At 40.7% G+C, this 26786-nt stretch overlaps 1 protein-coding gene across 5 annotated transcripts in view; it reads right to left on the reverse strand.

Annotated features, from left to right (window-relative positions):
* The window catches only part of RBM33 (RNA binding motif protein 33), a 135115-nt gene that overhangs the window by 21504 nt on the left and 86825 nt on the right, over positions 1 to 26786 (reverse strand). For all 5 annotated transcript variants that reach the window (XM_012445298.2, XM_012445296.3, XM_064368110.1 and 2 more), the window contains 5 exons: positions 23136 to 23268; positions 22391 to 22734; positions 20982 to 21275; positions 18621 to 18914; positions 15431 to 16081 (listed from right to left, as the gene is read on the reverse strand). In XM_012445298.2, the coding sequence (XP_012300721.2) occupies positions 15431 to 16081; positions 18621 to 18914; positions 20982 to 21275; positions 22391 to 22734; positions 23136 to 23268 (1716 nt within the window). The remainder of the gene's footprint in view (positions 1 to 15430; positions 16082 to 18620; positions 18915 to 20981; positions 21276 to 22390; positions 22735 to 23135; positions 23269 to 26786) is intronic.

Genomic DNA, 26786 nt, shown 5'->3' on the forward strand with positions numbered 1-26786 from the left:
CTCAGTGACTGTGATTCTCCAACTTTTACCTTTCGACTAAGGTGGACAAACGCATGGACTGTGGAAGGTTTGCTCTCTAAGGACTTCCATCGTATGAATTTAAGTAATCTAAACCAGCTCCCTGGCAGCTTAACCAGCTAGGTGTCCAGGGATGCTGACCACATTTGCCATCCTGTAAGTGCTTGAGAGAAGCCAGTGGTTTAGACCCTACTGAATCTCTTTTGTTCACCATACCAAAATGTCTCATGCACACAGAAGGCACTGAAATATTTACTGAATAAATCAGTACATACTAGATTGTACTTTTTAAAGCTGAGTAGTTCTGAATGTGCTATAAGAGATTATAGTTTATACAATGCTAGGTTACAGCCACTGTACAATCAGTACACACCTATTTACTACATGTCACTAATAAAAGGCCAACTTTCAACCCAGCACCACAATGTGTCATATGGCAGAAAGAGAGGAGACAGTACCTTTGGCCTAAAGGGAACTACGTCCACAGAACATGATGGATAGCAAGAGGAATGCTCTGGCCACTGTTTCCCTGGCAATCCAAAGCTAGAAACAAGACGGTCTATAGCAGAAACTTTAACAACAAAGCTGGCACCAAAACTAGGCTGTTATTACTTGCCTGTTGTAAGGTATACAATGTGTATGTGTATTTGGGTGATAAATACATAACACTGTAGTAATTTGACCATTTTTAAACTGGGAATTAAGAGAATTAAGAACCCAGGCTACCGTGGAGGCTCACGCCTGTAATCCCAGTACTTTGGGAGGCCAAGATGGGTGGATCACGTGGTTAAGAGATCAAGACCACCTGGCCAACATGGTGAAACCCCATCTCTACTAAAAATACAAAAAAATTAGCTGGGCGTGGTGATACACACCTGCAGTCTCAGCTACTGGGGAGGCTGAAACAGGAGGATCACTAGAGGTGAAGCTTGCAGTGGCCGAGACCACACCACTGCACTCCAGCCTGGCGACAGAGCTAGACTCCGTCTCAAAAAACAACAACAAAGAATTAACATAACACTGAGTCCATAAACACTCCTAATAAGAAAAAATTCTCTTCGTTGTTATTTTGGGTAAGAGACTGGCAAAAATTTATGTCTGGTGATATTAATGTCAGAAAATAACTCTGAAAAATAAAGTTCTAAACTTTTATTTTCCATTGAAGGAAAGTTTATTTTTTAAGTAGGCTTGATCTCTATTTGAAGTTCAGAAATACAGGTATTACAAAAAGCCTTTCCTTTCCTCATCTGCTTCAAAAAAAACTAAAATTTCCTTATATAAATCTTCTAACATAAAGAAAGGGTCCTAATGTGACAGTGTCATGCCTTGTTGATGACTCTCTAAGAAATGGCCTGAAAAGACAGGAACTAAGGCCTGTGATGAGACAGTCCCTGTGGACAGAGACCTCATCTCCTCCTGCCGCCTCCGCTCATTCCGTGGGGCCACGCTGGCCTTCCTGGGCCTGCCGATGCACTCCTCCCTGCTTGGGAAGCTCTTGGCCCCTGCCTGGCAGTCTCTTGGGTCCCAGGGGCAGGCTGCAGCTGCTTGGTTTTTCTTCCAGTGGGTCTGGCTCTCGATGGTCTCTTGCTTACTGGAGGCATGTGTACCACAGTATCCTCAGGGAAGGCAGACACCACAAGATACAGAAAGAGGGGGTGCTTCAAACAGAGACTTGTAATGACAACTACCCAACTTTCAAAGAAACAGTCTTCCTACAAAACTACTCACCAGAGGGAAGCCCTGCCTGGGTAAGCTCTGGAGCTGCTTATATCCAATTTCTGTACCTTATACAGCAGAAGTCCCCAACCCCCAATACCAGTCTGTGGCCTGCTGGAACTGGGCTGCACAGCAGGTGGTGAGCAGCAGGCAGGCAAGCAGCAGCACCTAAGCTCTGCCTCCTGGCAGATCAGCAGCGGCCTTAGATTCTCATGGGAGCACAAATCCTACTGTGAACTGTGCATGTGAGGGATCTAGGTGGCCCACTCCTCATGAGAATCTAATGTCTGATGATCTGAGGTGGAACAGTTTCATCCTGAAACCATTCCCCACTGCCAATCCCAGTCCATGGAAAAACTGTCTTTCAAGAAACCAGTCCCTGGTACCAGAAAAAAAGGGGACCCTGTTATATAGCAACAAATGATATCAAAAAACTTTATAACAGAAACTTCCAAGGCACTCCTGGGATCTTACTCAAGAGTTTTGGTATTATTCAATACATTCACTTAGTACTGGCGGTGAAATAATCCATAGCTCCTATTTGTTGAACGTCTACGATATGACAAGAAATGTACTAGGGTCTGTACAGACACCGTTTTCCTTCCGTCCTCCTGATACAATTTCGGCATTTTGTCCCTCTCCAAATCTTCTGTTGAAACATATCCCAGTGCTGGAGGTGGGCTTAGTGGGAGGTGTCTGGCTCATGGGGCGGATGACTGTGAATGGCTTAGGCCATCCCCTAGGTGATAAGCAAGCTATAAGCAAGCTCTGAGTTCACAACAGATCTGTGGCCATTCAGAGTATGTGGCACCCCCTGACACACTCTCCTGCTTTCACCATGAAATGCCCCTGCTCCCCCTCTGCATTCCACCATGATTGGAAGCTTCCTGAGGCCTCCCAAGAAGCCAAGCAGATGCCAGTATCATGCTTCCTGTAAAGCTTGCAGAACCCTGAGCCAATTAAACCTCTTCTCTTTATAAATTATCCAGTCTCAGTGCAAGAACTGCCTAATACACCTCCCTGAGAGGTAAGTATTATTATCATCCTCATTGTGCATATTAAACAAACTTCAGTCACACAGTAAGTGCTAGAACATCTTTGTGGCTCCAAAACCAGGGGAGAAGTTTATACAAACAAACTTTGAAACTATTTCAGCAAGAGTTGAAACAAACAGGATCAACCATCATTTAATTAAATCACTTTAAAGGAAGGGCTACTATAATGCTGTGCTTTTGAATTTTTCTGAAGATCATTCTAAGCACTGAAGGCTTAAATATAAGTAACAAATTGTTTCATTTTGTAAGAAAAAAATGAATTTTTTGTCCTAATTGAAAGAACAATTATTCTCTTTTGACTTAGCACGAGGAAAAGCTAATCCTAGGGAACAATTTCAAGTTCCTGGGTTTTCCTCCAGTTCACACTAGGATATGAACTAGCGTACACATCCCTAGGTTGTGGCCAGGAGCGTAGTTTGGATCAGGCGAACAACTTCTCCCTGCAGGTCAAATTCTCCCATTGACTCTTCGATTCAACAACTTGTCCCTTTGCATTCTGTGGATCACATTCAAATTTTACTTTATTAGTGGTTTTGTTTTTGAGAAAATTTTCATTTCACCTTTTCCAATGAACAGATGTTTATTTCAAGATACATTCAGCCCATATTGTAGCTGGTACCTACAATCTCGGTCAAGAAGCAGGCAAACATTACTCTGAATGGTATCCAATACAGCTTGGTGGATCCAATCATCACTTGCAAATTGATGAGTCCTGTTTCACCAACAAAATAAGGTTATCACCACAGCCATGCTGAGGAGATGAAAACACGGGTTCTGATACTGCCCAGATACTGCAGATGCTGCCCAGCACTGATCTACCCGGCTAGCTGGAAATCGCTGCTGACATTCCTGCCCAAACTTTGCTGCCTATTTTGCAACACGTGCTTTCACCTGGGGTTTTCCCATCCACTCCAATCCATAGGCCGCACACAGTGACATTCGGCCTCTCCTGGGTTTCCGACATGCTCAGATTAAACATCACGATCCCAGCGTCCATTTCATGTCACCTCTTGTAATAAATATCCAGCAGAGTGCAAGACCACGAGAGGAACTCACTGCAACGCGCTAGACTCACACTTGGCCCAATTTATATGGCATGATCAATTTGGAAACAATGTCTTCAATTCCCTTTTACTGCATATATCAAAACAATTTCCTGTTAATTAACATAATGTTTATGCTTTTGATATTACTATGTTGTAGTACAAATATCCAAGAACAAATTATTCAACTGATTACATCTGAGAAACAAACTGATTACATATTTTTATACCTATACTCCACACAGACATACACAAGATCTGAATAAGAATTAATCCAAATAAATTTACCCATTTATTTATAAGTCTTCTATAAGGTTATACTTACACATATAATTAAGCATTGAAAGAGATTCTAAAATTACTGGTACTTAGTTATGTAAATTTTAAAATACCATTGATCGAAACTAAGAATTTCAGAAAGCTGTCATCTTAACGTCCGAATGTAAGTGTTGTTTGTGGGTGACAGACTACATTCTATTCATAAAAAGTATGTTTGCTTTGAAATTGAATTTCTCCAGGGTGGTGTTCACTTTTTAACTCTTTACACAATACTGGGTTCAGACAACATTTTCAGTATCTTCCACTTTATCCAAAGCACATGAGAGAGAAAAGAAGTTTTGTCATCTCAGGTCAAACCAGAAACATTTTTTCCCCTACAAATGATTATCTTTTAATAATATAAAAATAGCTTTTTAGACTAGTTTCTTTTTTTTAACATATAAAAGGCACTATTTGAATTAAGTAAGCTTAGGAAATACTTTTTATCAGCTTAATCATTACAAAAAAATGAAGTCTACAGCCCCCAACATTAGCAGGACAAATTTACTTATAACAAATGGTTTAAATGTATAGATAAAAACACCTATTGATACTGTCAGGACTTCTTGCAATTTGACAGATCAAATCTTATTTTCATTCTTAAACCCCATGAAGAAATGCTATCACTGACTTGCATTCACTAGCGAGCAAATTGATTAACCCCCCTCTATAGAAGTCTCAACTCTTGATGATACCTATCAGACGTTAAGCAGCATTATTCTGGAGTGACAACACTTGACAAATTCCCCAACCATTTTTCTCAGCCTTTGTGGCCCTGCTAGCCTGTATTAACCCTGATGAAAAATTAATTTTCCTTATCTTCTTCTAAACCCCAAAATCCAAATCCGCCAAACTGGCAACTCTTTCTGTAAAGGTATTATGAAAACCTCTAAAAGATTAATTGCATGTCTTCAGGTGACATTAAATTAATTTCTGTACTCATGACAGACATTTGATACTCCGTACTGAGACGACAGATAACATTGTCAGGACGCACAGAAGGACAGTGGTGTAGTGTCCCAGGGCAGCCTCTTAGGAATTCTCCTTTCGATAAGGCCATACTTCACTGTCTCCGGCAATGCTGCTGATCTTACAGTCCAGAGACCTCACTGAGCAGGTTTCTATTAACTGCAACAATGCTGGCCTATCCCTGTAATCTTTATAAAGCTCATTCAAAACATGGACAATAAATGATATGCATGCTATACAAAGTTTCTAAATCTAAATACATTTAAGGCTCCTCTTTCTTTTTTTTCTCTGAAGACTACTGGCTTAGAGAAGAGAGGGAAAAGAAAATACCAATAAACAGACTTACATTCTCTTCCTTCTCTGCAATAAATTATGCTTACGCAATAGCAAGCATGAAAAGCATCAGGAGCACTCACATCTAAAATAGTGCCTCTCTGGAACTGGGTCTACACAGGCCGAATTAAAACCAAATCCTTAAGGTTAAAGAGACCCGTCAGACAGACCTCCTAACTACCCAGCTTCATGAAAGAAAAGGGTTCTCTGAGCACATTGACTTTCTAGTACAGTATGGTGAGAACATGGCGCAGTTATTCAAGTGCTTTGCTCTCTCTCCTAACAGTCTAGCTTTCTGACATTACTTAGGCCTGGCGAAATTACCTGGCCTTTGAAGGAACAAATCAAAGCCTTGAGCCTCTGAGGGGATCTCATACCCCAGGATTCTCCCATTTCGACAGCACAAATCTACCAGTCCAAAAAGGTAAGGAGTACTAAAGTGAGCAGGTGCCTCCGGATGCTGTGGGGATGCTGTGGGAGGCAGGGTGTGAGGTCTCTTCCAGCCACAGTCCCTCACACAGGGGTGCTGCCCAGGCTCTCAAAAGCAGCCCTTCCACCTTGCCCTGGAGGAGCAGCTCCAAAGGATCTGCTCTGTAGCACTGAGCAAGTTCTGCAGGGCAGGTGGCCAGGGTCCTATCTGAAAGTTAGGGGAGGGAAGTTACCTAAGACATGCAGAAAGTAGATTCCCTTTCTGCTGAGGTGGGTGAGTGAGCTAATCCTGATTCCCAATTGAAGGCGAATTATTTCTGATTCAGCTGCTATTTTACTTCCCAACATCATATCCCTAAAAAAATCATAAATGAATGAGTATGGAAATTCTTGTGTTCAAAACGATTTCTGTCCTCTAATGGCCAATGGTCTATCTTACCATGTTTAGAGGCCACATGTTAAAGGCTTAAAAAGTAGTTTCTTTGAAAGTTATCAAGCCTTCCCACACTAAGACATTTAAACACTCTTAAAAACAAGTATTCATGTACAACTGTTTCTCCTCCAAAAAGAAGATGCTAGACTATACAACTTATCAAATAAGTGATCAATCAGGATTCTACGTGCCCCATTTTTCTTTCTCTCTTCTGCTATTTGCCTGTTGGCCATTTTACCACTCATTAGCACCTTTAAACAAATGAGGTCAAACTCCACCCAGCCAACTCTGCAGCTCTCCCCCACTGGCCAGGAGTGAGCTGCTGCCCGGGAAGCGTCTGCCTCTGCCTACACGCGCCTCCCCTGCTCCGAGCACCTGGGAGGGCATCTCTCATGCCCCCAATCTCTGTATGAAAAGCCATTTGCACTCAGTCTCCTTTCTGGCCTGGTCTTCCCAGAACCATCTGGTCGGATATCCACCCGCAGCTCTGCCCTTCTCGTGGGCAGATTTAGACTCTGGAACCTTACTCCTGAGTCGCTTCCTCCTTAGCTCTGCTACTCATCTGCTCCCAGGCGCTGCCAGAGATCATCCTAGGAAGTCACCTTCTGCCAGAAATCAAGGGACCAGAACAGCGGCATTCTCCTGTCCGGGACCTTGGAGGCTGAAAACATGGGTTTCCCTGAATGACATTCACAAGGTGGAGGCTCTGCCTTTGCATGAGTCTCAGCAAAAACAAATTACCACTGCAGATTTACCACTTCACAGGAAGTAAAAAAGGATGTGAAATACCTCATTTTGCAGAATGAATAAAGGAGGACTTTCAGGAGGGGAAAATAAATTTTTGCATGAAATAATGCCCAGAAGAATTAGTAATGATTCATGTTTTTTGTCTTTTTCCAAATTCTGCTTACTTACTGGTATCATCTAAATGTCTATAGGAACAAGTATTACTTTTATCATCAGAAGTACCGGGGAAAGGGGTAAGAACACTGCTGATTCCTCCTGTGCTATTTCAGTAAGACAGTGTAAGCCATGTTGCCATTTTTAACATAGTATTTACATTTCTTAAATATTTATAATGTAACTGCAATTGCCTTAAATCCTGGACACACGCAAAAAGACCAAACCTCACTCAAGTAAGTAGCAGTAACGAGGACCTGCTGCAGAGGTGGAACAAAGAAAGGAGGAAGCAATGTGCGTGGGACCGGCCATTCAGGGAGGCGTCCCAGAAGACAACCCACTTGAGCTGGATCCAAAGTAGTAAGTGGGCCAGAGGCATGAGGAATGGCACATCCAGAGAAGGCGCAGGAGTGACAGTAGCAAATTCTAACCTCGACTGAAGTGCTGACGAGTTTCCACTGCTCCTTAGACCACCTTAGTGGTTCCCAAAGGGCGATGGGTGACTTCAGAAGCATGTGATGCTCGTTTCTGCCCAGCTCTAAACTCAGTGCTCAGTTGTGTCTTATGCTTTTCCATGTATCAACACTTAGGTTAGAACTTCAATGAAATTTGCAAATAATGACCATCAATCTTTTGTTTGGGTCTACAGAGGATGTGGGACTAACTTTACATATCTCAATGGTAATGTTTAATTTTTAGAACTATCAACTACAATAATTCAAAAAACAAATCAAAATAGCAAAAATTACTTCCTAATTCCCACCAATGACCTATTTCGAAAAATATAGTATAAAACAAAATCCAACCAATTCAAGCAGTCTCTGTATGAGTCATTTTCTTTTCTTTGCAATTCACTGTAGAAGAATAAAAAACGTGCTGAGCGGGCCCAGAAGACAGGACAGCCAAGAGCAGTGGGTACAGCAGGCTTCCAGATCTCCACTCTGAGGACATGGAGCTTCCAAGAAGCAGGACTGATTCCAGAGCCCAGAGAAGGAACAAGGTGAGCCCGAGCATGTTCTTGCGCCAGAGAGTGAGGACGTGTTCTAAGAGTAATGGCGACAAATCACAGGACACAGAAGCCAGTTTAAAGGGGCTCTCACTGGCCAATCTGGGACAATTCTAAAATCAACATAATGATAGTGACAGTTTAGTGCGTAAAGAATTCATAAGCCCGTATTGACATAAATAAATGAACAAATAAATGAATGAGAAGAGTAAATTACCACAGCAGGAGTATGACAGCTAATAAATACATAAGCGCTGGCATTAGAAAAACTTCAGTGCCTGCTAACAATAATGAAAATTTGATCAGAAATGGGATATTTACATAGTCCTAATAGTCTCAAAGTATCTGCCTATAAATTACTTACTAGTTACAAAGGGTAAAACTGTAACATTACAGGGGAGAGACTTGGCAAACACCACTTTTATCACCTTCCCCGCCCCCCATCAAAGTTAATTCTGTCAATTTTTTTTTGAGACAGAATCTCGCTCTGTCCCACAGGCTAGAGTGCAGCGGTGCGATCTGAGCTCACTGCAACTTCTGTCTCCCGGGTTCAAGCAATTCTCTGCCTCAGCCTCCTGAGTAGCTGGGATTACAGATGCCTACCACCATGCCTAATTTTCGTATTTTTAGTAGAGACAGGGTTTCACCATCTTGGCCAGGCTGGCCTTGAACTCCTGACTTTGTGATCTACCTGCCTCAGCCTCCCAAAGTGCTGGGATTATAGGCGTGAGTCACCACGCCTGGCCAACCTTGTCAATATTGGACAAACCTCCCAGCTGGATGCACTGAGAAGGACCTGATATCCCCTCTTTGGTGCTCCTGCCAAATATGGACAACCTGAAACTGATCAGGACAATTGAGAAAATAACCCAAATTAAAGGGCATTCCCTCTGCTCTTTAAAAAGGTCAAGGGCAAGAAACAGAGCAGATTAGAAAACACTATGAATATAACACATGATCCCGGACTGGACCCTGGAAGGTGGAGGTAGCTACAGAGGACATAACTGGGCCAATGAATAAAATGTGAATATGTACTACGGTTAAGATGATAGTATTGTATCAATGCACAACATTTTTAGTTTTGATAATGTATAATTGTGGTTTTGTAAGAAAATATCTGTGTTCTGAGGTAAAACACCATGTCTCCAATCTACTCTCAAATGGTTTAGGAAAAAAGGTTTTTGTGCATGCAAATGGATAAAATGAAAGACCAGGATAAAGCAAACTTGACAAAACATATCCAACTGGTGAATCTGATAAAGGATGTTTGAGAGTTTCTCCTACTGTTCTTACTAAAATTATATTAAAACATTCCCCTCCAGACCTCCCCAAGCTCCACAAAAGAGATCAGGTGTATACATATCGTTCCAAATGTGGGAATAACTTTTGAGAAGGTAGGAAGGGAAGAAATTTACAAATGCAGTGCAACCCTGCAAAAGCATGATCACACAAATAAACTGGGACCTTCGGCATGCAGCATTCTGACAGCCTTTGAAAAATAAAATACAAGAGTATCACAACTGGACAGCTGGCTTTCCCCGGGGGCATTCTGTGCTTCTCCCGTTCCTCTGTGTGGCCAACAGAATAAAGAACTGTTTACTTAATTTGCTGCCAAATTCTTAAAATTTTCATTATCTTGCTTAGAATAAAGCAGCTGAATTCAGTATTTGCTTTCACTTTCTTAAAGAACACTATCAACAGCCACTTCAAAAATTTTTTTTCTTCTTCCTTCAACTAAAAGAAAAGGGTAGTAAATTCACTGAGCTATTATCACATACTCAAGCACTGGCCCATCACATGGTTATGACATTTAATCCCTGCAAGGATCCTGAGAGGAGAGTTGGTTCTCACTGTACTGATGAGGAAACTGGGATTCATGCGGGCCAGGTAACCAAGGTTATAGAGATGCAAACACTTCAAAGACTAACTCACTTCCCCAAATAGGAAGAGAGACACTGAGCACCTAAGGCAGAGAATCTCCCCTGGCACTTGTTTGTTCTAATTCCTTTCTCTTGTGTTTAATCACAAAGAATGGGTTTAGATGACTATAGTAAGTTTACACTAAGTAAACATTTTATACTTTCTTTTGCTCTGTTATTACTTGAATTGTTTTTCTGGGGACTACGTATTGGTTATGAACAAAATGATAACATAACAAGGTTGTTCTTTTGGTTTCTTAAGTACTTAAAAATACCTTTCTGAGAAATGGGCAAATGGAGAATATTTCTATATTCTAAGTAATTAAAAGAGAACCATTCCATCAAATATAATTCTGCAGATGAACTACTTAATAGTCAGGAAGGCACATGAAATTTTAGAAGCAATATTTACTGATATCTAACACTACTTATAAGCAGCATTAATTTGTTCCTTTTGTAATCTCACCTACCAAATCCAGAAAATAAAACATGAATGAGAAAAAAATGGCAATTCATATATACAAAGATTGATTAGCCTCATAACAAAAGATATCTTTCAATTTCAAATTCCCCTTCTATTTCCCTTCACAGTTTTAAGTGTAAAATGTGACTTAATTTGATTCACAGAAATGTTCAAGGATAGAGTCACGGCACGTAGCAAGTTACGGCTCTGCTGCTTAACCAGGACACATGCACTCCCTTTCCTGGGCAAGTGGCCCAGGTTCTGGAACAGGGATGATCCAGCCACTCACCAGGACTACATTCACAGCTGAGGCTACTCAGCAACCAGGCTGCTTTTTCATATATCAAATCCTTCCTTCTCAGCCTATTGTTCCAGGCAGTCACTATCAGTCAGTTGGGCTGGCAACCAAAATAAAACCTGATCATCATCATTATCCTAAAAGCCCCCATCAAGCATTTTCCAAATCAATCTGGACTGCTAAGAGTAGAATATTATCCTTAATCAAGAAATACATAACACCATGAAAAAAGCAGCAGATAAAACGGACAACTATTATAGACAAGGGTAAAGAGCCTAAGACTCAGCATTAAACCACAGTTGGAAGCCCAGTTCTTCCACTTAGTAATTGTGTGGCCCTAGGCTAGTTACATAACCTCTTTGAGATTCAACGCACTCACCTCAGAAAGATGTGAGTATATGCTAAACACTTAAATTACAGACACTGCTATTATCTGGTATAAAATCACATAATTTATGTCTAAAAGGGGCCTTAGGATCATTCTACAAAGAAAATGGGAAGTAATGAAGTGCCTTCTGTGTACCAGAAGCTTTCAATTATTGATTACTCATAGCAGCCTTATTAGCTCCACTTGTAGACTGGAAATTAAGGTTCAGAAAAATGAAATGATTGTTCAGGGTCCGAAAGAACAGACAACTGTTCAAGCAGGAGTCTTTTTGCACCCAAAACAACACTGTTTTACTGCATCACATGATTGCATGCATAGGTGAGCTCAGTCCTAAAGAAAAGCTCCAATCTCTATACTCTACAACAAGAAATTTCAGAGTAACCAACAGCAAACGCAACGCCAACAATGAGTCCTTTTATAACTCTGAGCTTTAAACCAAGACACTGACCCTAGTCAACACATAAGAAACAATACCAGGAATCATCCTGTCAATTTCTTTCTGAAAATGTTCCCTATGCGCATGCATACTGCAGCAGCAGTAACAAAGGGGACCACCATGAAAGAACACTCTCTTACAATGACAAGGACCAAGAAAAATCACCTGAAAGGTGAGATAATTAACCATGGTCTTAAGACTCAGGCTCTCTCACCTTTCAAAAAGCCCAGCTTAACAAAATCCAAAGATAAATTATTTGTCAATAATGAAATATGGAAAATACAGAAAACTCCATTTGATTCACAATTGCCTCACAGACATGAGTACACTCATAGAAACCTAATTAAGCAGTAAGATACCTCCAACTTGTATATCACAGTAAGAATGGCAAGAAACTTCTGCCTGCATCAACGTGTGAACAATCCTGTGGACACATGTTTTAACTGTGGTCACCCACCACAGCACAGGTTCTTGAATGGCACTGTGCAAAGTTAGTTCACTATCCTGTCTAGAGACTTGAAGAATTAGGAGGCTACTGAATGCAAAGAATAATTTAATTAAAGACGTTAGATTTAGTTACACTAGTTAAATTAGAAAAAAGTGAAGGAGATAATTTAGGTTGGGTTAGGATATAGTTTACGTTAGAAAAAATGGGAAACCTGAACCAACAGTAAAACGCTTCTATTAAATAAGTAATCAAAAACTAAAATGCATATAGTAATATTCCGTATAGGTACTGTGTACAAGTGAATCCTTGCCAAATGCTAAGCTCCTATCAGCCAAGGCCTGCTCAGCCCTAGGTTCATTCGGATTTTCACAGGAAGAACACATCCCTGAGCACTAAGATCACAGCCCCCAGACGCAGAGAATGCCTCAGCACCAGCCAGAAACAGAAACAGAAGCCAAAATAAATATGTTTCCTTTTTGCATTGTCTGAAACAAGCACAATTTGCAATTAATTATCCCATCAGGAATACGTTCTCTTAAAAATAGTCCTCACCCACAAAAAAAAAACAAAAACAAGGCTAACAGGCAAATACTATCTGTTCTGGTTCAGAGAAATAAGACAAGAGAGCTTCCCTGCTAGGTCAAAAGTGTCCACGTGCTATTGGAGGATTCTGTCTGAGTAAACACTAAGATACAAACACGTGGAATGGTTAACTTAATCCATGAGGTAAAAGATAAAAAGCTGTTCCAAAGTACTGGTTTGGTGGATAGCTGTTTTCATGAAAAATTCTCTTGTTTTTCCTATGTATTGTAAGATTAACATGATTTTGGAATTAGGTCTGACATAAAAATAAATATTTTCCATTGGAGAAAAAGAGTAAAAATTCATGTAGATAAAATTCTTTTAAAGGAAAGCTGTTTACGAGTGTGAAAGCTGCTCTTTGATGGTAGAAATCGGATCCTTCACTTCCCACCCTGCCAGTGCAGAGCACATGCAGCCCTCTATATCGGCCGCGGTAACAAACAGCACCAGTTCTGGCTGCTATGGGAAAAGGCCTAATTCCCAACAATGGCCGATGTCTCATCTTAAGTTTATAATGCAAGTAAAAGAATCAGATACTGATTAACACAGCCCACTTCAAAACAAGGTCAAAAGCAAAATGGCCACTGAAGAAAAACTAATGAGTGCTTGAGTTCTAACCTAAAGGTAACAAATTCATATGATATGAAAACAATCTGATGGAATGCAATTCTTCTCGACATTTCTAATTACAATGAATAGAGAAAATAGATCCAGAGAAAACAGAACTATGCATCCTACTGGATATTCTATATATGGAACTTATTATTACAGTATTTTATAGAAATTTTCCATAGCACATAAAAAAGTCATGGTTTTGTTCTACAAACCTAGAAATAAAAGCACTAACTCTCAGCTAATTAACCAACTAACAAAATGAGTTATTCTTAATCAAGCACAAGCAAGGACACAAAGTAACACATGCTCCTTCACATGCTCACATGTCCTACCATCCTGAAATGGACTAAAAGAGAGAGGTTATTTTATTTTTTTACTGTATATATGTTTTGTATCATTGGGGTAGGGGGGACGCAGTCTTGCTCTGTCACCAGGCTGGAGTGCAGTGGCGCGATCTCAGCTCACTGAAACCTCTGCCTCCTGATTTCAAGCGATTCTCCTGCCTCAACCTCCCGAGTAGCTGGGACTACTGCCACGTGCCACCACACCCAGCTAATTTTTGTATTTTCTTGTAGAGACAGGGTTTCACCATGTTGGCCAGGCTGACCTCAATCTCCTGATCTCATGATTCATCCGTCTCAGCCTCCCAAAGTGCTGGGATTACAGGCATAAGCCACCCTGCCTGGCCTACTTTTGTATCTTTGAAAGCAATCATTGCTAGCTCATTTACTCTAGAAGCCTATGTTTACAACCTTCCTACTTTCTTCCTCAATTTATAATACAAATTGCATATAACGAGTAGCACTGTTATAGCGAACAGTAGAATTATAGAATTCATTTTCGTGAAAATAACAGATGAGAGCTACTTACCACAACTAAGTAAAACTAGATGGCGGGATAAAGAAGCAAGTGTTCTAGAGACCACTCGTGGAAGAATCTTTTGCAATGGAAATCCATCTGCAGTGACTGGTTTCATTTTAGAACACTGAACTTATCCAAACTGCAGTGGAAAACTGCACTGTCTGTGTCTGACTGAAAAACAATCTGATACGGCACTGATGAAAAGGAACAGAAAGAAATGAGGCAGGCTCCACTTCTGAAGGCGTGTGGTGAGAGCACACATGACTGCAACTCCGTATTCTATGATGCCTTTTCTTTAAAAAAATGGAGCAAAATGAAAACGGAATACAGGTTGTAGTCCAGCAGTCTGCGACAAAGCTGATTAGAAGTAGACAAATAGACACACATCTGCACTGTCCACCATCCAACTGCCCACAGCTGCTCACTGAATCTAAAGTTATACACAACAAATGATTTATGTAAAGGAAAATTTCTTTCTTTCTTTCTTTTTTTTAAAGACGGGCTTTCGCCATGTTAGTCAGGCTGGTCTTAAACTCCCAACCTCAGGTTGGTCTCCAAATTGCTTGGATTACAGGCGTGAGTCACCACGCTGGGCCAGGAAAATTTATTTCTAAAACAAATGTAATGATTTTATCACAGATTATCTGCAGTAAGAAGCTAAAACTGAGTAATACCTAATTTAGGGACTGTCGCACTGGCCTTTCATTACGACTCAAAGAGAAAACCAAAATGTGCTGCGTGACAACATTCCGCTCAGACGGACGACACCTGCAAAGGCAATCCCAATGACACTGCATTTTTACTCTACCTTCCCTATGTGACATACATTTCTTACACAACATTCCCATGGTGTGACTGACGACGGCCTACAGTATTCGGTAGAGTAACATGCTGCACAGGCTGTGGAGGGAGCAGCAGGCTGTATATACCACCTGTGTAAGCACATACATTCTAGGATGTTCAGACAATGACAAAATCGCCTAACAACACATTTCTCAGAACACATGCCTGTTGTCAAGCGACGCATGACTGTAGTATTTAAATGACAATTCTTATACCAACTTCAAGTGGGTAGAGGTTGGTTATAAGACTCTAACAGAGGTAACTTTTCATTCATTCTTCAAAAATACTCTCTGGAAATAAGGACATTCTATGTGAAACACAGACTCAAAGAGGCTCTCATAAAACTAGTCAACTTACCCCACCTGACAGCTTAATCACCCTGACTTTGGAGGTGATGTGGGATCCATCTCCACCACCACTGTTAGTCCTGTGCGTGACAGTCCTTTTCACACCAGGCTTTGTGTCCTGGGGCCGGCCCTGGATGGATGCCACTCGAGGAGTCTGGGGGGTGGCTGGCTCCTCCACATCCACGGGTTTGATCTGAAGTACTTTATGCAGTGGCTGAGTCTGACTTTGAGGAAGTGTTCTGGTCTGTCTCAAATGTTTCAGCGGTTTCATCTGTTGTCCCTGATACTGCATGCTGGCACCAGATGGTACAAAATTTGATGTTTTGGGCTGAACATTTGAAATACTGACATCCTGGTTTTTAACAAGAAGTCTGTTTTTCACATTTTGTCTGACCTGCGCACCCGGAAAGGGCAACAGGGGGTTCCCATTGGTGGGTGACGGTGACGGTGCCTGCTCTTCCTGCTCTGCGGGGGGTGGGGGAGCATAGAGCTGCTGCTGCTGCTGCTGCTGCTGCGCGAGTCTCTCCAGTAACTCCTTCTTCCTGGCACCAGCCTGCTGCTGCCGTCGTAACTCCTTCTGTTTCAGGATTTCTTCTCTTAGGCGTTTCTGTTCTTCTATCTTTAAGCGATATAACCTTGTTTCCTCATCTTCATCAGGAAACTAAAATGGAAAACACACACAGTTTACTTTGCTATACAGGCAAAGTGTCCATTCCAGTCTATTACAACAAACTAAGAGAATGCATTTACCGAAAGTCCTTTACTTCAGTGTCTGAAAGAAGTCATTCAAAATCTGTTTAAAGACTTTAAGTATAACTCCTTCCTCTGGGGAGGGGAAAAAAAATTACACAGCTAAAGCTAATTTGGAAAATCTTATCAGAATATTAAAAATGAAATCATGTAAATTTCCACTCATTTACAAGTTTGAAACCAATTAAACTATTCATTTAAGATATCAAAATATGTTTCAAACGGGAAGGGCAGCAGTGGGGAGGCCTGCTGTCACACAGGTTTTATCTGGCTCTTCCCTGACAAACCAACAAAAGGTGGGGTATAAACGACCTGAAAGGCCGTGATTAGAACTATTGATTTTTCGTACAGAATTTTCAGCCCGATCTCAAACTCATTTGTCACAGAATAATTGGTTATAATGAACAGCGCAAGTCAATCTCTCTGACCTTGAACTCATGCACTCTCCTCAGAATCAAAATGTTGCCGATTGCACTATTGGAATATTAATGGTATATAAGGAACGCCTTTCATATTCCAAGCTCCAAACCATTCTGCAAGTCGCTACAAAAAAATCTTTGAAAAAGTCCAGTAACTTTCATAAAAAGCATCCAATAAGGAAAATGTATAAAAAGTTAAGCATCTTTAAAGAATTATAATAATATTCTTTAAAAATCATCCATATCCACAGACTCTGTATACAAGAATGTAACAGGATTTAATCTATCTAGAATTAAGCTATTTCACCATCTTACTTTCCCTGAATAAACCTTAAGAATTAGGACCTTAAGACAAAAGCGCCGCTGAGGAGTCGGCTGGTGCCCTGGAGCTGGAGAGCTTGGTGCCAGCCCTCACTTGGGGGTTATTTGTCGACCTGGAAGCAATTCTGACCAACTCGGTTCTCTTAATTTCACATCTAGGGCAGATTTCAAACTGCAAAAATGAAGGTGGGTGAGAGGCTGTTTATACAGGCAGGCAAACAGAGCAAGAAGTGAAATCAGGGGGAGACAGAAAAACTATTAGCAGTGGACAGAAGGGACATGGGCATCGGGGGAGCAGATGGCTGGGGACATATTAACAGGACCCAAAGGGCCACTGCCTCAAAACACAGAAATAATGACTAGTCATCGGAATTTCTTCCTATGAAGTCAAGAAAGAGTTAAGGCATGTCCAGAACAGCAACTGAAATACTTGGAAAGACTTCTGGCTAAGCAGATTCACCCTTTATTATATCATTATCAAGGGAGTGAATATAAGAAAATAAGTCACATTTAGCTAAGCAAACAAAATAGAAGACCTTTCTTTGAAAAAAGTAAAAAAATATATATATAATCCTGATCCCCTTTAAATATACATATATAAAATTAAAAGAAACTAAGTCAAGACATTCCATTTCTACTACAGTGACCTACAGGTTCCATTTCACTCAAGGCATCTTTCTGAAATAACTCCATAGAAGAATCTTTCAGAAGTTCAGCTAAATCAACTATCATGGAAGAAACTGATCGCCAGATGTGCCAGCACGATGACTGAAAGGGTACCTCCCCTATTAGGTAGCCCTTTTTCTTATTATTATAGTTTCTTATTATATAAGAAATGAGTATATGACTTCATTTTTCAGAACCAAATCAGTTACACATACTGAGTTAGAAGCTGGCTATAAACACTAGAAGCATGATAAAATTTTTACCAAAGACTTCTTTACAAACTATTCCGATCCAGTTTGTCAATCTACACTTTTTTACATACTGATTTTAAAACCAAAAGTCACTCGTGTTCTAATAAGAGTTCACTGTATGTTAATATTTCAATTTTGTACTTCCAATTTGGTAAACAATACATTACAACTGCTACAATAATGTATCAGAAGAAAATCTGACTGAAAAAAAAAGATTGAAAGACAAAACCAGTGTTAACTGGTTTTTATGAAACTAAGAAAGCATGACTTACCTAAATTCTTACCTAAAGTAACTCTTCATGACATTGGTCTTGCAAAAGTTACCCCGCTGCACTATTTCAGTGTGCTCCACACGCATTTCACTGAGGCTGACACTATCTCCATGCCAGCCTCCTGCACATGCCACCTTGGCCTACCCTCCTGGACCAGATGAGGAAACTCAGTCTTGTGGAAGAAGACAGCCTAACTAAAGCCATGTAAAACAGTGACCTGCATTTGTTATCTATACTTACTACATTCCGTGCCAACTTAAAAATCAGCAACAATATCAACAACATATATAATTATAATTCAAAACAAAGCAGACCCCCAGAAATCTTAAAGACCAAGAAAAAACTGGTCCTATCTTCTACAAGTTAATAGTGTAAAATAAGAAACAGTCACAGAAACCTAATGGTATTCACCAGGTGCAGCAAGATTTTGTAATAACTTACTAAGTAAGAGCAAACTAAGACATACAAGTTGATTATAAGGCTTCTTGTCTGAGACCGTTTGTTAATGAGAAGTGTCCTACCTCTGGTTCTGTTTTTGCCTCTTCTTTAGGCTGAGCCACAGGGCTAGCTGGCTTGACTTTCACTTCCGTCTTTCCCTGTGAGCTCGAGCTCCTGGAAGCCAACACGGCCCTCGAGGGTGGTGATGAGCTGACGACAGGTTTCACTTGCGCTGAGGGTGTGGCAGCGCAGCGACTGCTGCTCATTTCCATCACGTGTGACGGCGCTATGGGTAATTCACGCAAATTGCTGTTTCTCGGTGCAGTGGGCTGCATCTGCTGCATTGGCCGCTTGCTTACATTCTGAGAAGCTGTATTCTTTCCACGAAAAGAAAGAAATTCTAATTATAAGTGGAAACTTGGCAGAAGGAACATTAGAAGGGACATTATTAAATACAAATACAACAAATTATTCTAATTAGTAAATGACTTCTCTTTTGGGGAACTGATACTTTTCGCCTTGGTTAATACTTTTTTCTCAGGCATAAATGTTACCTGATCCATGTGGCAGCACGCCCTCATCGTAATGTTAACGACTTCCACTGGTAAAGGTGTCATTCTTGCCTACAGACAGGCTCCTCTTTATAGAAATTACCAGGCTAATCTTTAGCAGGTGCTTCAGTAAAGGAACTGACAGTTTTAAAAGAATCGAGACAGCCAAAAAAAGCACTCTATCTGCTACCAGGGCTCAACAGGATTAATATGCTACTATTTTACTTAGTCACTTAAATCGAAGGTGGAACCAGAAAAGAATCATCAGGTCAATGTCTAAGAAACATTGACCCCTGGGAGAAGAAAGGTCCCAGAACGTTTTACTTGAGAGGAAATGCTTAGTCATGTTCATCCTGGGGATTCTTAAGAGAAAGCCAACACCTGGAGAAGGCAAAGAGAACTCGAGAGCTGGGAAGGGGGATGAGATCTCTGAGGTCACGCAGGTCAAATATCCCAGTGCACAAGGGTCATGAGAACAGTCTACCATGATTCGAACAAATGAAACCCAGGTTATAAAGCATCCTCTTCTCAGATCTAGAAATCCTTTCTTACTGCTCATATCACTTTAGTTGTGATATTACTTTAAGACAGAGGCAAATATCAGGAAAACTGAAGTTCAAAGCAGCTAAGTGACATGCTTGAAGCTCAAGGATGAAAAGGAGACAATACGAAAAGAAAACTGACAGATGAGAACCGTGAGCACTAGCCACATTGTGCCTCTCTTTGCTAAAAACCAAATTACAAAGCCTTCCATATCTATTCCATGAAGGCGAGATATCCCTGACCACTAGCCACATTGCGTCTCTTTCCTAAAAAGCTAAATTACAAACCCTCTCATATGTATTTAATGGAAGCGAGGAGAACCCTAACCACACTGTGTCTCTTTCCTAAAAAAAACTAAATTATAAAAGCCTCTTAAGTGTATTTAATGGAGGACAGGGCAATGACTGTGGCCTTTTATTTTCAGAGCAATACATTGTTTTCCAGTTTCTTTCAATGCATGACAAGTCACACATTTGCCGATAGTATTTGAGAACACAACCCCACAAATCAGCGTATGCTAATCTCCTCCAACTGAATATAAGCTCCTTGAAGGAAAGGAATTTGTCTTTTTGGTTCACCGTTGTATTCTCAGGATTAGAGCAGTACCTGGCAACAGAATGTTAACGTATTTTTCCTGAATTCATTTACGTATTTATTCAGAGACCAAAAAAGAGATCATCTATACATCAAAAAATAAGCCACTGGTAAAGGGAAAGTGACCACCACCCAAAAGTATTTTCTGAAGTTACGTGTCTATTAATTCATATCTATCTCTATAGAAATACCTAGATACGGCCAGGTGCGGTGGCTTACACCTGTAATTCCAGCACTTTGGGAGGCTGAGGCGGGCGGATAACCTGAGGTCAGGAGCTTGAGACCAGCCTGACCAACATGGAGAAACCCCATTTCTACTAAAAATACAAAATTAGCCAAGTGTGGTGGCGCGGGCCTGTAGTCCCAGCCTACTTGGGAGGCTGTGGCAGGAGAATCACTTGAGCCCAGGAGGCGGAGGTTGCGGTGAGCCAAGATCGCCCCACCGAACTCCAGTCTAGGCAACAAGAGCAAAACTCCATCTCAAAAAAAAGAAAAAAAGAAAAGAGATACGTAGATATATGAAAGATGCTTAAGTAAATATTAACACAGTCTTTAAGACACAAAAGGAGTATGTTATCAATTCTTGTAGTCAAGAAAACAACCACCAGAGTGTTTTTTAAAATATGGATTCGCTTCAGAAATATGTACTGTTTTATAAATTGAAATCAGAATTGGAAAATATTCTAACCTACAAATTATGCCCCTCAAGTCCTGTAAGTTAAAAGGCCTCTGGGGAAGACACCCCTTGACACTTACGTGCCGCAGCCCCTGGCGCTGGGGGCACTGCATCCGGCTGCTGCTGGCCTGAGGCTGAGCGGTCTGTACGTGAGGCCGGAACTGCGGCTGAGACATAGGCATCAAAGGAGGGGGCGGGACGGACAGGTGGTGGTGGTGGTGGTGCTGGTGCTGCGGCGGGTGCTGCGGTGGGTGCTGGGGCGGGGGCTGGTGGGGCGGGGGCTGGTGCGGAGGCTGGTGCGGAGGCGGGGGCTGTTGCTGAGGCTGCTGAGGCTGAGGCTGATGTGGAGGGGGCAATGGAGGATGCAACGGCCCCTTCCATTTCCAAAGAAAGAGAAACAATAGTTCATAAATGGTTACACCGGGCACATACACTTCAATTTTTCCTTAAAAACCTCAACACAAGAAAGGAACTTTCAGTGGTTCCAAAACTTTTAGACTTGCCGACGAAGGTTATACTATCTTAAATGCAGTAATAAGCCAGAAGCTATTACCTTAAAATTTATATCTAATCCAGTAATTCTAGAATTAAGTTATCCTAAGGAAATAACTAAATATGCAGACAGACTCCTAACTCTGAAGTATATTCCCCGCAGCACTATGCTGCTAAAGTACTGAAACCAACACACACATGCAACAACACAGACGGCATGAAGGGTAACCGTGTGCAGCACTCATTCTTAAACGGCGTAGTAAAAACCAATCCACCGACATGAAAAGATCAAATGATACGTTACACTGGAGGGAAACAAGCAGGTGGTGAGAAGATGGGCATTAAAAAAAAAGACAAAAAAAATGCTTCTGAATTTTTCTAGGTAAAGAGATTATTCAATTTCCTTTATTATACCTGTCTATATTCTAAGATTTCTGCAATGGGGATGTGTTGGTTGCATTTTTCTAATAAAAAGAAAAATTCTTGTAAACATTTTCTCTTTAACACCCTAGATAATATTCATTTTCCTTTTCTAGCTGAGATATGCATTCCATGTGTTTTTAAATAGTTGATTCATGTAGACTATTGCTATCTAATTTAACAGTAACCCTACAATACGAGAAGAAATGCACTGGGTAAGAAAGATGTTACGGACACATCTATCGGCAGAGGGCACTCAAGTCCTTCAAATAATCAGTGAACAGCAACATTTTTTTCCCCTCCATGTCAAGACTCTTTTCAAGAACCCTTTAAAAAATCCTAATAGTAGCATTTTTCACTTCCCAAAAATGACATTTTCCCATTTTTTTCTTGTATTAAGGGGATAAGCAATATTGTCAAAAAAAGTTGTCTTTAATAAACAATACATTTAAGACTAACACCCTTGTTCTTTAAATAACCACAAATTACTAGGCTCGGATAAAAATGTGAAACTTTCTGAAACACAAAGACTCAAAGCTGCACACATTGTCCGTGGAGGTCGGCTCAGGAAGCGTACCTGCAGGTTGGGCTGTGCGTGTGTGGGTAGGAACGGCTGTCCTGGGCCCGGCAGGAACGGCTGTCTAGGAGGGATGAAGGGCCGTGTGGTTGCCGACCCGGGCTGGCTGAAGTGCAGAATCCCCACCGGACCTGGAGGCTGCAGGGCTGGTCTTACCGGCCGCTCTCTCGGGAACACTGGCTGCTGTCCTTGCTGGTTAAATGCTGGTCCTGGCTGAGTGAATGGTAGAGGACTCTGAGTAGGAACGGGATGGCTACTGTTAAGAAGGGTAGGAGGCGGTGGTGGTGGAGGGGGACTTCGCTGTTCCAGAAAAAGATGACTTGGGAATCTTGGTTCACCTGAAACTGAAAGGTAACACAACATCATTATCTTCAGGCTAAAAAGACCAGGTCCTTCTCAGAAAAGCAGTCTGAAGCACTATCCTACTGTGGACAAAAATCACAAGTGTTTGGCAGGTTATCAATGTTTAGAAACAATTCCAGATTTTGCCTCTTATTTCTAGATTGCTTCGTCATTCTGTATACATAAATTCCTCCTTTATATGAGATATTCCCATTTCGGATACCAATAATGTCCAATTTTAGCATCTGAAATGATAGGCAGACCTGCTATGGTACAAAAACCTGACATTCCTAATAACATCTCCAATTGGGAGTTAAATTCAGGTTACAACATCAATGTGTTTGGGCACATCACCCAGTGCAGCTGCTGATACGTTGCTCCACACCACTGACTCTTTCTGTACCTCCTAAGAAGAAAGGGTCTCGCTCCTGAGGCGGGGGTGGGGCTCTCCACTGGTCCTGGAGAGGGAGTCGTGGGGGCTGGCTGAAACTGTTGGGAACGGGTCCAGGTGTGTGCTGTGGGAATTCTGGAGGGCCCTAAAGAACAACAACAACAAAAAAAAAAAAAAAAAAAAAAAAAAAAAAAACAGGGTGAAAGACAGAAAAATGTTATGTAATTTTCAGAAATATAGACCTGGCTCCAAATTTTCCTCTGAAAATGTCAATAACGTGTCTCTTACAGTCATTGTCGTTCTCTTCACACACACAGTCATGCATCCTTAACAGCAGGGATACATTCTGACATGCATCTTAGGTAATTCCATCGTGCTAACACTATAGAGTGTATTGAAATCACACACACACCTAGAAGGTAGAGCTTTCTACACACTTAGCCTGTATAGCACACACTAGTAGCTCCGAGGCTACACACCAGGGCAGCATGTTACCGTACTGAATACTGTAGGCAACTGTCACACAATGTAAACATATCCAACCCTAGAAAAGGTTACAATAAAATAAAGTATCATAATCTCATGGAAACACTGCTGCATATGCAGTCCACCATACCAAAACATCCTTACACAGCACATGACTGCACATAGTAACATGGAAACTAAGTGTTATGCAATAGGTGATTCTGCCCTATTAAATGATCAAAAATCAAAATGCAGCAACTGGAAATTATGTCAATGTTTTAATGTCATTATAACCTAAGAAAATTATTTTTAAGCTTATTGAAATCCATGCAATTACTGGCCTCTTTCCTATTAATCCAAAACACTAAATGTCATGACATTTACCTTTTCAAAGATGCTAATCTTTTACTAACTATTTAACACAACCATAAGCTACAGTTCTAAAGCTACTTCACTTTAAAAGGGAAAAAAATTTCAATCAGCAATTACTGACTTAACAGAAAAACGTGAAATGCTTAAGAAACCAAATTACTACAAACAAAATAGTAAAGAGAGTCCTTTGGATAAAAATTTTAAGTAAATTCTTACAGATTAACATTTTTTAAAACTACAAGTTACTACAACTCTTTAGAGACAATTTAAAATTACTTCATTTTTCAGTTGGCCTTTCAAGTATTCATGGAGATTTTTTTAAACCACTATATTGATCTAAGCAGCAGCATAAAGGTAAAGAAATGCTCACCACTTTTTCACTGCTCCAAAAAGAAATAATTAACTATTAACTATCATCAAAATAATTTTCATTTAATACCACCTTGTTCTTTGAAACCAAGTCAGCATTTCTAAACTTTTAAGTATCACTCTTCTTTCTCACAGACTTACAATCCCAGTGCCTTGGTCTACCATTGGCTGTTCCCCCTAAACACTGAAAAGGCTCTTCCAAACTGCGTTTCCCTGCCTTCTCCCTGTAAAAGTCTGTTCTGCCCATGGCATTGAGAGAACAGACAAAATGAACACAAGTATATATACCAGAAACACTTAAGATTGTTGATTACAAAATGATAAAGAAATGTTTAACACACAAATATTACATCTTAATAAAAACATAAACATTAGGCACTTATTGAAACATGCAGAACAGGAAGTACAAAGCTGAAATTCTTGTAGCTTTTATTTATTACTTTAGATGAAACAAGGAAATCCACACCATGCTATTGTCTGACATTAGGGAGCATCACTTCTCTAGATAAAGACATCAATAAAGACACAATGAAACTAATAAATGTCAGTAACTAAGGAATATAAGTGAGAATACATATTACAGACACAGTCTTTTACTCATAAATGTGTATACTTTATCATAATGGTAATTTGAAAATTCACTGATATGATGCTTTCATATGGATTTTTTTTTGAGAGAGAGAGAGACAGGGTCTCACTCTGTTACCCAGGCTGGAGTGCAGTGGCACAATCACAGCTTCTTGTAGCCTCAAAACTCCTGGGCTCAAGGGATCCTTCCACCTCAGCCTCCTGAGTAGCTAGGACTTACAGCACATGCCACCACATCCACCTAATTTTTTGTAGAGGCAGGGTCTTGCTGTGTTGCCCAGGTTGGTCTCCAACACCTGGGCTCAAATAATTCTTCCACCTCAGTCCCCTAAAGTACTTGGATTACAGGCATGAGCCACCACACCTGGCCAATATTCTTGAATATTTAATATCTTTACTTTGCTAATAATATGCTAGAAAAATTACTTCTAATAGCACAGGCCATTACAGATTGTTACTTACTAAATCTGCATGAGGAGTTTCAATGAGCTTGCCTGCTTCCTCCCACTGCCAAAGTTTTCTCCTGTTTTAAAGATATTTTCATCTTTGTTTGAAGTCAACAAAACACATGGTGTGAACATGAATGTATCTCCTCCAAAATATTATATTCCTCCAAGTAACTTAAATGTTCTATTTATAAAGTATTCTGACATACACGGACAGTTCCTGACTTATAATGGTCCAACTTACGATGTTTGCAACTTACAGGGGCCTCATCCTAATGTAACCCCATCGTAAGTTGCAGAGCAGCTGTGTAAGCATTTCAAAACATGTTTTAAAATAATCTTCAAAACTTTCTGAATGACAATAAATTAGCAATCACGGTTCTGCATTATTTCAAAAAAACGTTTAAATGATGCTTCTTGGAATGACATGGAATAAAACAAACAACTGCCTGCCTCTGCTTGCAGAGAGGTTTGACTGATCACATCATTTCCAACCCATGCAAATTGGCAATGGTGGTCCTGAATAAAAAGCCTTTCCCAATTAATCAGCCTGTTTCCTGAAGCTGTTTCAATGCACACTTGACTACACTTCTTTTGGGGGAGGAGGCACACGGGAGGGATTTCAAACAGATAAATACAAAAGGAACCAGTAAGATTCATTAAAACAATTTGCATTGAGAAATGTAAAACACGGATCAAAATGATGTCAATGAGACACCAAAAAGAGACAATATCATAGCCTGAAACAAGCTAACAGCTGTGAAGGATAAAAATCACTCAAATGTAAACTCTTCAAATGAAAAAGGAGTATTTTATGACATTTTAGCTTATAAATAAGAAATTAATAACACCTCTGGAAACTATGAAAAACCATTTCCAACTGTTAAGTGTGGTTAGAAATGACAGCTCTCTTCACATAATTGAGTCAAGGTCAGCTACAAGTAGGTTTGATGTTGGTTTGCCCAACCACCTAGATAAGAGTTTGGATGGGGCTGATTTCAATGCAACAGAGGGAGGAGGTTTTTAACACTCTCCCAGCAATAAATACATCCTCAACCCACAGAAGCACTCACTCAGGAGGAGGAGCAGCACCTGCCTGCAGGGAGCTCAAAGTAACCTGGACTGAAGAACCCTCAGGGTCCAAGCCAACTCACAAAGAGTGGGTCTGTCAATGTTCTTCAAATTACAGACAAGTTAAAAGACAAACTGGTAAATCTGCCTGGCACTAGTACAGCCAGGCACACACTGGGCGTGAGGTGACAGCAGGACTGGGTCAAGGAGAAGGAGCCCTGAGGAACAGCTGGGATGAGGTGTGGGCCACTGTCTTCAGAGTCTGGGACTTGGGAGATGCTCACAAAGAGGCTGACTGAATTAAATGTCCATTGTCTTACTTTTCTGGTAGGTCTCGTAGCCAGATTAGGAG

This window comes from Aotus nancymaae, unplaced genomic scaffold (genome assembly GCF_030222135.1).
Source record: "Aotus nancymaae isolate 86718 unplaced genomic scaffold, 86718_ANA_hifiasm-v0.15.2.pri h1tg000002l, whole genome shotgun sequence".
In the NCBI taxonomy this organism is placed as follows: domain Eukaryota; kingdom Metazoa; phylum Chordata; class Mammalia; order Primates; family Aotidae; genus Aotus; species Aotus nancymaae.